The 13,975-nt window shown below is 38.7% G+C and overlaps 1 protein-coding gene across 1 annotated transcript in view; it reads left to right on the top strand.

Moving 5' to 3' along the window:
• LOC115228010 (zinc finger ZZ-type and EF-hand domain-containing protein 1) overlaps positions 1–13,975 on the top strand; it is a 155,888-nt gene that overhangs the window by 85,813 nt on the left and 56,100 nt on the right. Inside the window, exons 43-48 of the mRNA XM_029798686.2 lie at positions 3,390–3,462; positions 3,680–3,750; positions 5,293–5,366; positions 9,059–9,170; positions 10,868–11,046; positions 12,320–12,386. Coding sequence (XP_029654546.1) covers positions 3,390–3,462; positions 3,680–3,750; positions 5,293–5,366; positions 9,059–9,170; positions 10,868–11,046; positions 12,320–12,386 — 576 coding nt within the window. The remainder of the gene's footprint in view (positions 1–3,389; positions 3,463–3,679; positions 3,751–5,292; positions 5,367–9,058; positions 9,171–10,867; positions 11,047–12,319; positions 12,387–13,975) is intronic.

Below are 13,975 nucleotides of genomic sequence, written 5' to 3'. Positions count from 1 at the left end.
ATAAGTACCATTATCAATTTGTTTTGCAAGATTCCTGATGTGAAATCGTGTATTGAAAAAGATATTGTTATATTTTGGGATACTCTTTACTCTTTTACTTGTTTCACTCATTTGACTGCGGCCATGCTGGAGCACCGCCTTTAGTTGAGCAAATTGACCTCAGGACTTATTCTTTGGAAGCCTAGTACTTATTCTATCAATCTCTTTTGCTGAACCGCTAAGTTACGGTGACGTAAACATACCAGCATCGGTTGTTAAGTGATGTTGGAGGACAAACACAGACACACAAACATACACACACACTCACACACACACACACACATATATATATATATAAATATATACACATATATATGATGGGCTTCTTTCAGTTTCCGTCTACCAAATCCACTCACAAGGCCTTGGTCGGCCCGAGGCTATAGTAGAAGACACTTGCTCAGGGTGCCACGCAGTGGGAATGAACCTGGAACAATGTGGCTGGTAAGCAAACTACTTACCACACAGCCACTCCTGTGCCCGGTCATTGAAAAAAAAAATTTTTTTTGCATATATATATAGTTTTTCTTCATTCATTTATTAATGTTCTTATTTTATTATTTTAACTCATGTCCATTGTCTGGAAATCTTTCATTACACATCTGTGACCTCTGCAGTGACACTTCGTTTTTGTGTGTGTTCTTGCTCCACTTACTCCATTCTGTTCTTCAGTAATAAATGCATGAAGAAAAATAATATATAGTGTTTATTTGGCAATAAAAACAATTTTTTAAAAAATGACCATCCCGAAATACAACAAAAATGAGTACCATTTAAACTTTGGGGTTGATGTAATCAACTTGCCCCATCACTTGAAATTTTGCTAGTCTTGTCCCAAAATTTGAATCCAATATTTACAAATACATATCAGTTGTAATGATGAAGTCAAAGCAAATAGTGATATTTTAAAATGATTTAATACATGCAGGAGAGGAGAATGTGTTGGTTTGGACATGTGATGCGTATGATTGAAGACAGCTGTATACAGAAGTGCTTGTCACTGAAAGTGGATGGTACCTGTGGAAGAGGGAGACCCAGGAAGACATGGGATGAAGTGGCTAGGACCGATCTTAGGATGTTGGGGCTCATTTAATTAAAGTTCTTCCTATAAGCTTTGAATCAGAAAAGAATGTTTCTTTTCTTTCTTCATTTTTTAAAAAATTTTCATCAATGGAATACTTTTCTTTACTTTAGATATTATTTAGCATGAAATTGAATAAAAATGCTTTAAATATATTTAGATTTTATAAAGAGTTATTTTCAAACTTTAATTTTCTCCTTAATTTAATTAAATTTTCTTTTAAAGTTGAAGTAACTTTTTCCAACTAAAATTTATAAAGTTATTTCAGATCACAGCTATGGATCATTTGTCAAAATTAACAATGTTTTCTAAATGACAATGGACCTAGATGTTTGGTTATATGAGGTTCTGGAGAAGACCCATCCATGAAACTGAGTGCTAGATGAGTTGTGTCCCTAACACATGTAACAACACACTTTTCACCCACTCTACCCTAAGAAACCGAACTACAACTCCCCTTCTAAACTGCATCTTTTACTTCCTCACATTTCCTCTTCATAAACTATGATTGTTTTCCAATCCCCTTTCTTGCCCTCACTGTCCTGCTCACTGTATCACTGCTCCCCCAATGACCACACCCTATTTTTCTACCTAGGTTCTATGCTCACATCCTTGTTACTTGTGAGTATACCCTAGCACTACATCATCTCGCTTCTGCTCTCTCTTACACGTTTGCTATTTCCTACTATCACTCTCTTTCCCTTGGTCATGTTCTCTCACCTTCTCTTTTTTTTTCCTCTGATTAGGTAACCAAGTATCTCCTTTACATCAGCACACTTGTTTCTGGCCTCTTTCTTGTACCTCACACTCTCTCTCTTTTCTCTTTCTCTCTCACTGGGTAACCATGTAACTCCTCTATAGCAAGACACCTATTTCTACCTCTCTATTTCTCTGTCACACTCTAACTTTTCATCATCTAATACTGGATCACCTCCTCTAATTCCCCCTCTGTTGTGGCAAGACATCTGCTTCTGTCTCTTTGTCACATTCTAACCTTTAATCCTCTAACACAAGTCCCCCTCTTCAAATGCCCTTACCTCTCTCGTAATTCCTTGTCTTGCAAGTTGCTTGGTTACCCTGTCAGTGCTGGTGCCACATTAAAAACATCCAGTCCACACTGTAACATGGTTGGCATTTGGAAGGGCATCCAGCGGTAAAAATCTTGTCATAACTAACTCCGCCTGTGCTTAAAAAGCACTGATCTCCACTCTGCAGAGTGATTGTTGTTGTTGAGTTGTGGCTTATATATGAATGTGATTGCTACACAAGAATACATGGTGTGTTTGTATCATCACTATTATCATCATTTTAATTTCAACTTTTCCATGCTTGCATCATCAGTGCGGGAATGAAATTTGGTGTGCGGGGAAAGGCAAACCCAGGTCCAACGCAAGATGTTCAAAGAGTTTTAATTTAAAATCCCTCCTCACCGGAAAGCAACTGCATCCTTTGTCCCCTCCCCATGTCCTGAAGCCTATGGCTTGCATGGGTCAGCTGGAGTTAGGTGAGATAGGCTTTCTACAGCCAGGTGCTTTTTATGCCTTGGAGATTGAAAATGAACGATACAACTTGTATGTATGAAAATGACATTTCTTTACAACTATTGTGTGATATCAAGACAAAGTGGCGAGCTGGCAGAAACGTTAGCATGCCTTGTGAAATGCTTAGTGGCATTTCGTCTGTCTTTACATTCTGAGTTCAAATTCCACTGAGGTAAACTTTGCCTTTCATCATTTCAGGGTTGATAAATTAAGTACCAGTTGCATACTGGGTGTTGATCTAACCGACTGGCCCCCACCTCCCCCAAAATTCCTGGCCTTGTGCTTAGAATAGAAAAAGATATCAAGACAAGGAGACACAAATACACATACTCTCTCTCTCACACACACACACACACACACACACACACACACACACACACACATGCATGCCACCTTGGATGTCTTCTGTTACAGCCCAAGGCTGACTAAAGCCTTGTGAATAGGTTTCGTAGATAGAAACTGAAAGAAATCCATCATGTGTTTGCATGCGACCCCTTGTCTTGACAGTGTGGTATTTTTGTAAACAAGTGTCACCTTCATTCAGTCATGCAGGCATGGAAAAGTAGACATTGATGATGATGGTGATGATGTTGTTGATGTATACATATAGTATATATATGTATGTACATACATTTGTTTGTTCATTTATTTGTTTATTCCTTCCTTCCTTCCTTCTATGTGTTTACCTGTATTCCTTGTATTCACGAGTATTATTTTTGCTTTATTAAAAGATGAGTGAAAGACAGAAGATAGCTGTCGAAGCTGACAAAGCCCCATGGTCTTCAGCAGGTGTTCAAAACCCAGGTAAATATATTGTTTTCTTTGTTATACATTTAAATATGCATTGTGTATTGCTGGCGCAAGGTGACTATTTCGAAGGAGATGATGTGAAAATTTAGGTATATAAGTCATTTCTTATTAAACATATCTAGTCTGGGAGCTTTTTGATAGCACCTGTATATATATATATATATATATCACAGCCTTATCTACCTTTGTTGGGTTTTTTTTTTCTCTACAGTTCAAGCCTGCCAAGAAAAAGCCCTGTTTTTATTGAAGTTCACTGGCCTCAATAAGTATCAACTGAAGGGGGTAAGTATTTCGATTTTGTTTCATCTCTTCTCCACAACATATCCCAACCTCTGCTCCCTTACCTGTGCCCACGCACTACATCCCCCCTCCTCCTCCATTTCTCACTCTTCTTTCGTAATCTCCTGAAACTTACCCACCCACCCACTCTGTCCAATCCCTGGTCCACTTCACTAAATGCACTGTCCTGTAACCTGAATGCATTCCTTGTGACATCTTCACCATCTTGTCTCCTTCCTCTCTCTCTTTCTGTCTGTCTGTCTGTCTCTCTCTCTCTAACTGAGGTAGCCATGTATCTCTCCTACTGCAAGACACTTATTTCTGTTCCTCTGGAAATGAACTACATCACTTGTATGAATGGTGATGAATCAAATTCACACCCATCGTGTGATGTCGAAAGGTACTCACAAACACAGAAATATTTTACGGTTCTTTGACCACTCAACAAAGGACAAGTTCTTCTTGATTCTTCTTTTGCTCACAAACAGCTATTCAAATGAAACTCAAACTAGAATTTTGTGAGAGCTTTTGTCTTCTGATGAGAGATCAATGAACTGTGAAACATTTGAAGGCAATTGCCTTTATTTTTGTAGGTACAAAAATTTGTATACATTTGTTTATTTTTGTATTGGGTTGTCTGGAAAGTTTGTGCCAATTTATAGTAGCTTACCTTTTGACTTATTTTAGAACATGGTTGAGTCCATAAAATAGGATTTTACTACACCTCCATTTAGAGCACAGTTTAAGCTATCTTTTCGTGGAAGAAGATTTATGTTCCTATAACCTGTGTTCATTCTGTAACCCTTTAAAATGGAAGATAAAGGAGTTCATTTTTGGCACTTGATGCTTTGGGAACCAGACAAAAATTGCTGCAGCTGGCTGGGATGTGTTACCCCACCCTCCATATTCACCAGATATTGCTCCTTCGGATTTCCACTTATTCAGGTCTCTGCAGAATAGTCTTAATAGTAAAAATTTCAATTCCTTGGATAACATACAAAGATACCTTGATGAATTCTTTGCCATGAAACCACCTCAATTCTGGGAAGAGGGTATTTTCAAGTTAAAGGAAAGATGAAGACGCATTGTGCAACAAAATGGTTCATATTTGGTTGATTAAGAATGTAATGGCAAGTATTTATTGACCTTTTTCTTTCCTTTAAAAATCAGCACAAACTTTCCGGACAACCCAATATCTATCCATTTATTTGTTCATCTAGCTATTTGCCTCTGTGTATGTATACATTAATCCCTCAACTTTTGCGGGTGTTACGTTCCAAAACCTCTTGCAATGAGTGCAAATCCGTGAAATAGAAACAGTACTATACTGTATATGTTTTTTTAATTATTTTTTAATAATTTGTATATATTTATTTTGTCATAAATGCAAAACAACACCACAGAGGAATCGATCTAAACTTAAATAGTAAACCGCGATAGGTGAACTGCGATATGGTAAGGGATTACTCCATTTCTGTTTGTTTATGCGTCCATGTATTATTTATAAACACACATTTTTCATTTTTTTTTTTTTGTTTCTTACAGAATATGTCCAGTTCTGATGAATCATTCAAGTTAGTCATGGAATTTATTGAAAATGATAAATGGTCAATAGAAAAGTGAGTAAACTTACTGCCGTCGTGGTCAAAGCAATCATCATAATCATCAACCATGATCATCCATCACAACCACCACTGCCGTCACACTTCATCATTGTTGATGTTGATCGCTGTTGTCATTGTCATTGTCTTCCTCATCATCATCATCACCACCATTATCATGACCAGCACCATCATCATCACCATTATATAAATAATAAATGCACCTTTTTTAAAGCCTAGCCAGGCTCATGGGTCCGGTTTCCCGGTTTCCATGGTGTATGTGTTCCCAGGCTGGAAGGGACGCCAGTCCATCGCAGCGTTACTCATTTTTGCCAGCTGAGCGGACTGGAGCAACGTGAAATGAAGTGTTTTGCTCAAGAACACAACGTGTCACCCGGTCCAGGAATCGAAACCACAATCTTACAATCATGATGCTGACTCCCTAACCACTAAACCACGCACCTCCACTAATATATATATACATACATACATATATATATATAATATATATATATATATATATATATATATATTATATATATATATATATATATATATTATATATATAAAAAAAAATAAATGCGCCCTTTTTAAAGCCTAGCCAGGCTCATGGGCCCAGTTTCCCCGTTTCAATGGCATATGTGTTCCCCAGCTGGACGGGAAGCCAGTCCATCGCAGCGTTACTCATTTTTGCCAGCTGAGTGGACTGGAGCAATATGAAATGAAGTGTTTTGCTCAAGAACACAACACGTCGCCCGGTCCAGGAATCAAAACCACAATCTTACAATCATGATTCTAACACCCTAACCACTAAGCCATGCGCCTCCACTATCATCGTTATGGTTGTTGTCATCTGGTCTTTCTATTTTCCATGCAAGAATCAAGTCTTCCCTCAACTCTATAAATTAATGCTGCTAGGAATATGATTCTTTAAGTGATTCCAAAGACTGGATCTTGGAGAACCACATTCCTGGTAAAATTCTCTCTAAACTTGCCCTCCATTTCAAATCAAACACTGATCCTATATTGTGATGGGGGTTGGAGGTGATGTTGAAAATGATATTGTCAGTATTGATGTATACCACTATGTGTATGTGTGTATATAACAATAGGTGCATATAACAGTGTCCATGTGTGTAAATAATCCCGCATAAATTTATATAACTGTGTGTAGGGATGTATATAACTGCATATGCGATTGCAGGTAACTGGGACTTTGAGTGTAAGCAACTACACACATATATATTTAACTGTGTTTGGATGTTTGTTATAAACATCCAAACACAGTTAAATATATATGTGTGTAGTTGCTTACACTCAAAGTCCCAGTTATCTGCAATCGCATATGCAGTTATATATGAATATATATAACTGTCTATGAGTGTAACTAACTGTATGGGCGTGTCTATATGATGGAAAATCTGAAGAAACTAGATATGGGAGAGTATTGTAGTTCGCTTGAAGCACTGTGTATTGTTTGTAAAGAATAAAAAGTTTTGAATGGTACAACAATGCACTATAATATAAACAATAGGCTATATACCTGTTGTAATTCAGTTATCCATAGTCTGATGATATTTCGGAATAAAATTCTTTCTTCAGATATTCTTAGATGGAGTTGCTGCTATAACCGATTATAGCAGCGACTCCATCTAAGAATATCTGAAGAAGGAATATTATTCCGAAATATCATATCAAAAGTGATTGGAAAAATGATGTTCTAGATCAGAACAAGTGGAGAGGTCCTGTTAGGACTGGTTGTAATGCCTGGGGGGAAAAGATGATTCAGCACTCTGAACTTAAAAGGGCCTGTTGCAAAGGAACAATTGGAACTGCAATCAACAACAAACACTGGATAGGTATTATATGTGACCATGTTCTGTTGTCAAAAGCAGGATACGTGAATCATATGAAGTCACATGAAAATCGAAGTGCCCAGACAGGTAATGATCTTGGACACCAACCGCCTCTTAGGACTTGTGTTATATATCAAAAACACTTGTAAGACAATATCTGGACTTAAAAGACATATGATAGTTCACAAAAACATTCCTTTCATTCCAAAGGGCAAAGAAATAGAAGAAACTTGAATAATATCTGTCACTTGTGTTTTAAACCTTGTCAGTCAGCAGCTGGTCTTAAAAGTCATCTAAGGGCTCATCAGCGGAGTCATTGTGATGGGGTGTGGTGTGTGTGTTAATGGGACAGCTTTCATCTGTCAAGATGAAACAATCATCATCATATGATGGTATGTATGAGTGTATAGAACTACATGTTTGAATGTATATAACTGTGTCTATGAGTCTAAGTAACTGAATGTGTGTCTATAGAACTGTGTGTATGAATGTATATAATTGTCTATGAATGTAACTAACTGCATATACATGTCTATAACTGTGTATGAATATATACAACTGTGTGTGAGTGTGTATGACTGCATGCATGAATGTATTTAGCTGTGTCTGTGAGTATAAATAATTCCATGTGTGTTGTATAACTGTGTATAAGTATATATAATTGTGTGTATGAGTATATAATCATCCTCATCATCATCATCATCATTTAATGTCCGTTGTCCATGCTGGCATGGATTAGATGGTTTGACCAGGCTGGCCCACTGGAAGGCTGCACCAGACTCCAGCCTGATTTGGCATGGGTTTCTACAGCTGGATGCTCTTCCTAACGCCAACCACTTCACGAGTATAACGGGTGCTTTTACGTGCCACCAGCACAGGTGCCTTTCGCATGACACAGGGGTGTGTTTATGTGCCACTGGCACAGATGCCAATTTGCATGACACCGGTATCTGCCACGACTGCAATTTTGCTCGGCTTGATGTATCTGAGTGAAAATCACTGCATATATGTTCTCTATAAATGTGTATGTGTATATATAACTGCATGTATGAATGAGTGAGGGCACGTGGCTTTGTGGTTAGGGCATTTGGCTCATGATTGTAAGGTTGTGAGTTTGATTCCCAGTGACGCGTTGTGTCCTTGAGCAAGACGCTTTATTTCACATTGCTCCAGTCCACTCAGCCGGCAAAAATGAGTAGTACCTGTATTTCAAAGGGCCAGCCTTGTCACGCTCTGTGTCATGCTGGATCTCCATGCGAACTACGTTAAGGGTACACATGTCTATGGAATGCTCAGCTCCTTGCATGTTAATTTCATGAGCAAGCTATTCTGTTGATCGTATCAGCTGGGACCCTCGTCGTCATAACCTACGGAGTGCTCTTATTATATGAATGTATATAGCATATCTATGAGTGTAAATAATTCTGTGTGAGTGTATATAATTGTATTTAACCCTTTAGTGTTCAGTTTAATCTGTTAAATGTAATACTTTTTTCACTCAAATTATTTTCAATTAATCATACATTATCTTACAGCTTTGAAGTTTCGATGGTGTGATAGTTTATTCTTAGAATGTCAATGTAGGTTAGGTGTGAGGGGCTAGATATGGCCAGTTTGAATGTAAAACATGTTGGATATTTGGGCCGGATATGGCCGGCTTAAAAACCAAAGGGTTAAAAATATTTCTTTTTTTGAAAATTTAATTTTTGTACTATCTGCTAGAATATAAAATTTATGACATTGCCAGTGAGAAGAGTCAGCTGTCTGTAACCAACCATGAATGTCTGTTACTGTTGTTGCTTCTGTCAATGAAAATAACCGAATTCTCTTTCTGTTCCACTCTTTTGTAATTAGGGTGAAGAAAATGTTGAAGGAGCGGTCGGAATATGCCCAAGTGTTGGGGGACATCTACAACTTTATCTGTGAATTTATTACGAAGATGAGTGACCAAGGTGATATTCTACAGGTGAGATAATGACATATATACACCTGCTTGACTGTTGTTGTTATTGTTGTTATGTTGTTTTATCACAGGTTGACCCTGATTAAGCAGACCTTTGATTAAAATGCTCTCAGCGGTGACTATCACTTCATTTGGCATATCAGGGACTGCATTATGCAGTGTGTCTTTCCTTTTTCACATCAGGTGTGTGTGTGTGTGTGTGATTTGAGGGAAATTTGGATGCTATTTAACACCCATGTAAGAAACACCTGTGCCGGTGCCATGTAAAGAGCACCTGTACCGATTCCGCCTATAAAGCACCTGTGCTGGTGTTACATAGAGAGCACCCAGTACACTCTGTAAAGTGTGTAAAACACAATTAAAGCCTCGTGCAGCTCTTCGGCTGACCAGCTTCTGTCAAGCTGTCCAATCCATGCCAGCATGGAAAATGGATGTTAAATGGTGACTATGATAAGTATCTGCATAAATACTCACTCATTTCATCTTCTTGCTGTTGTTGTTGTAGTTTTTCTTTCATAATATGTGTATTGTTGAGTTAATTATGGAATATCTAAGACACACACACACACAGGTACTTGTATGTAGAGTATTTGATGACACAAAAGACATATCAGCATATTCAAGAAAACCCCCCAGTTTTTAGTCCCCTTTCGTTACCAGCCCGGCTGAAACCACCTCTGGTTCTGTAGTACAAATGTCTTATTTTCATAAGTTCTGAATTAAAATCTTTCACCAAACCTTAGTCACAATTTATGCTCCTAACACTAGCTAAATGATAACTAAGTTATTTTACTAAATTCTTTGTTATATTTAAAATTAAATATAAAGTTAAAGAAACACAGAGCATCTCAACAGAAATATGGTAACAAAAGGGTTAGCAAATGATTAATTTAATTCTTTCATTACCAACCAGGTTGAAACTGCCTCTGGCTCTGAGTACAAATGTCTTGTTTTCATAAGTTTTGAATTAAAATCTTCCACCAAACCTTCGTCACAATTTATGCTCCCTAACATCATCTTAATGATAACTAAGTTATTTTACTAAATTCTTTGTTATCTGAGCATGATTGTTGCCAGAGCAGCTGACTGGCTTCCGTGGCGGTGGGACGTAAAAAGCACCATTCGAGCGCGATCGTCACCAGCGTTGCCTTACTCGCACTTGTGCTGGTGGCATGTGAAAAAACATCTAATTGAGGTCGTTGCCAGTGCTGCTGGACTGGCTCCTGTGCAGGTGGCACGTAAAAATCACCATTTGAGCGTGGCCATTGCTAGTATCGCCTGACTGGCCCTTGTGCTGGTGGCACATAAAAGCACCCACTACACTCTCGGAGTGGTTGGCGTTAGGAAGGGCATCCAGCTGTAGAAACTCTGCGAGATTCAGATTGGAGTCTGGTGCAGCCATCTGGTTTACCAGTCCTCACTCAAATCGTCCAACCCATGCTAGCATGGAAAGCGGACGTTAAACGATGATGATGATGAAATTTTAACAAGAAAATTTTATATGGAACCCTAACGGTTGTATGAGCTCTGGATGAGAACCACTGATGTATAGCTTCATTTGTCTTGTGTCTGAGAATGAAGACTTTGTATACAAACCTTTCTTTTGCTTTTGCCATGTCTTTGTGATCTGCTTCTGATTTTGAAAAAAAAAAAAAATTCAATCAATTTTGTTGTTTATTTTTGATATTCTTTTCTGGAAGATTCCAATAATTGTGTTCCTGCAAGAGTTGTTGTCTCATCAAACAACTTCACTGCATTGTTGTCAAGCACTAGACGGCTGTGGTTTAGAACTTGAAAACAAAATCCGAGACGCCTTCTACAAACTTGTTGAGAAGCTGTTGGAGGCTTTCTACGTCTGCAAGAAGCAGAAACTATCACGGTGAGTGTTGAATTTTAAAACTCTCTCACACACACACACACACACAGACACACCTATATCTATACATGCACTGACACATATGTACATACACATCAACACACACACACACACTGACATGTACACACACACACACACATGCCTATACAAGTACTGACATGTAGACACCCACACATACACAAGCATACACACACTTATAGAGACCTACGCACATGTAGACATACTTATATGCATTCACTGACACACATATATATATATGTATACACTGAGTAACACATGCATGTGTGTGTACGTAAACTTACATGTGAATACAAAAACATGGACACACACACACACACATTCAATCATGCAGATGCTCCTCTTTCAACCACAAATTTATTTACCCTCAAATATATGCATTCATGAATCCTGCATGCTTATGTATGTAACAAGAAGTAAATTAAGAGTTGGGCTTAAACCAGTTTAGGAAGTATATTTAGATGTGTGCACGTAAGAAGGTTTGAAATGTATAAATGCATGTTTTACATAAAGGTAACGATAAATACGTGAAGGTAATGTTTTTGGTTAACAAACACAATTTATTCCTTGCTCACAACAGAAATAAGCATACAAGACAATAGGGTGTAGGAGACATGAGTTAATTCCTTAATACACATCAAGGTAATAATAAAAAAAAAGAAAGAAAGAAGCTAATACGAAAACTAAAAGAAGCAGAACATATGCTAGGACACAACAACCTCCTTTGCAGACTGAGTGCAGATATGAATAGCATATGGGAACTGGTATTGAGGAAGGATAGGAAAATATTAGATTTATAAGCCCTAAAATTCACTCCATAACTGCCCACGGGCATATGGCATGGTGGTTAAGAGTGCAGGTTACTAACCCCAAGATTCCGAATTTAGATTCCAGGCAGTGACCTGAATAATAATAATAAGAATAATAAGAATAATAACATTGGAAAATACCTTAGGAATGAGAACCCAGGTTCGAAATTTCCCCAAGACACCTGATGAAGGCTGGAGGGTATATCAGCCGAAATGTTGAGATAACAACAAACAAGATGAGAACAAATAGCTGTCAAATGTAATGTACCTAATTCCTCATTTCTTAAATATAGAACTGTATTATCTAATTGGTACGGAGCCGACATTAGACTTCAATGGAGACTGAAAACAATACCTCTGCCTTCGCTAAGGCGGAGGATAATTAAGGTGGTGGAGCAATCAACAAACTAGTTCAAATGATTAATGACCAATTTTTGATTATATTTCAGTGTAAAGAACCAAGCATTCAATTGCTATCAAGCTTTCTTGCTCCACATCTTGGACATCCATTGGCAGGTAAGGCTGGAAATATTAAGACATACTAAATGATAATAATACTAACAATCATTTGTTACTATAGGCCCAAGGCTTTGAGATTTGGGGGAAGGGGCTACTTGATTTGATTGGACCCCAGTATTTGAGTGGTACTTATTTTATTGAAAGGATGAAAGGCTAAGTCAATCTTGGCAGAATTTGAACTCAGATTGTCATGCTTGGGGTCACACAAATTGGCACCTGTGCCAATGGAATGTAAAAACATCCCCGTATCATGCAAATTGGCACCTGTGCCAGTGGCATCTAAAAGCACCCTGGTGTCATGCAAATTGGCACCTGTGCCAGTGGCATCTAAAAGCATCCTGGTGTCACGCAAATTGGCACCTGTGCTGGTGACATGTAAAAGCACCTATTGCACTCTTGGTGTGGTTGGCATTAGGAAGGGCATCCAGCATGCCAGCCTGGTCAAACTGTCCAACCTATGCCAGCATGGACAGCGGATGTTAAGTGATGATGATGATGATGAATGCAGAGATGAATGAGTTACTGCCAAGCATTTTGTCTGGCATGCTAACGAGATTGCCAGTTCAGCGCCTTAATTATAATTATAATAATGGTTTCAAATTTTGGCACAAGGCCAGCAATTTCGGGGGTGGAGCTAAGTCAATTATATTGACCCCGGTGCTCAGCTGGTACTTATTTTATTGACTCCAAAAGGCTGAAAGGCAAAGCTGACCTCAGCCGAATTTGAACTCTGAATGTAAAGACGGACAAACTTCTGCTAAGCATTTTGAGCAAACATTTTGTCTGTGTACTAATGATTCTGTCAGCTTGCTGCCCTGGGTCATACATTGTGTCTCTTGCTTGTTTGAGTCATAGGGTTGTTGCCATGCTGCAGCATCGCCTTGAACATAGTTTACAGGGGTGTATACAAACTAAGAATAGTTGGTCCAGTAGTAGGTGGGGAACATACACACACACACACACACACACACACACGCACTCACACATGTCAGGCTTCGTCACAGTTTCCATTTGTCATTTGTAAGGCTCTGGTCAGCCTGTGGCCATAGAAGTTGACACTTTCCCAGAGTGCTGCACAGTGGGACTGAACCTGAAACCATGTGGTTACAAAGGAAGCTTCTTAACTACACAGCTATCATTTCATCATTGTTCGACCGTGGTTGGGACAATGGAATTTACTATGTTACGCCAGACTTCACGGTCCATCATAGCATTACGGAGGTCCTGTTGCTGGATGCCTGTATCCCTGGAGATTACATCAGGGTAGGAGAGTGTGTGCCCTCTGGTATTGCGAGTAGATGGCAATTGTTTGAGCATTCGGCTTGCAATCATGTGGTAGTATGTTCAATTCCCGGACTGGGCTGTATGTTGTGTTCTTGAGCAAGACACTTTATTCCACATTGCTCCAGTTTCACTCAGCTGTGGAAATGAGTTGCGATGTTACTGGTGCCAAGCTGTATCGGCTTTTGCTTTTCCCTTGGATAACATCGGAGGTTGGTATGCATGGGTGACTACTGGTCTTCCACAAACAACCTTGCCTGTACTTGTGCCTCTAGGGGTAACTTTCTAGGTGGGTAACTTTCAAT

Source organism: Octopus sinensis, unplaced genomic scaffold, assembly GCF_006345805.1.
Source record: "Octopus sinensis unplaced genomic scaffold, ASM634580v1 Contig08889, whole genome shotgun sequence".
Classification (NCBI taxonomy): domain Eukaryota; kingdom Metazoa; phylum Mollusca; class Cephalopoda; order Octopoda; family Octopodidae; genus Octopus; species Octopus sinensis.
Note: the sequence above shows the minus strand (reverse complement) of the source record. Positions and strands in the feature narration are given on the sequence as shown.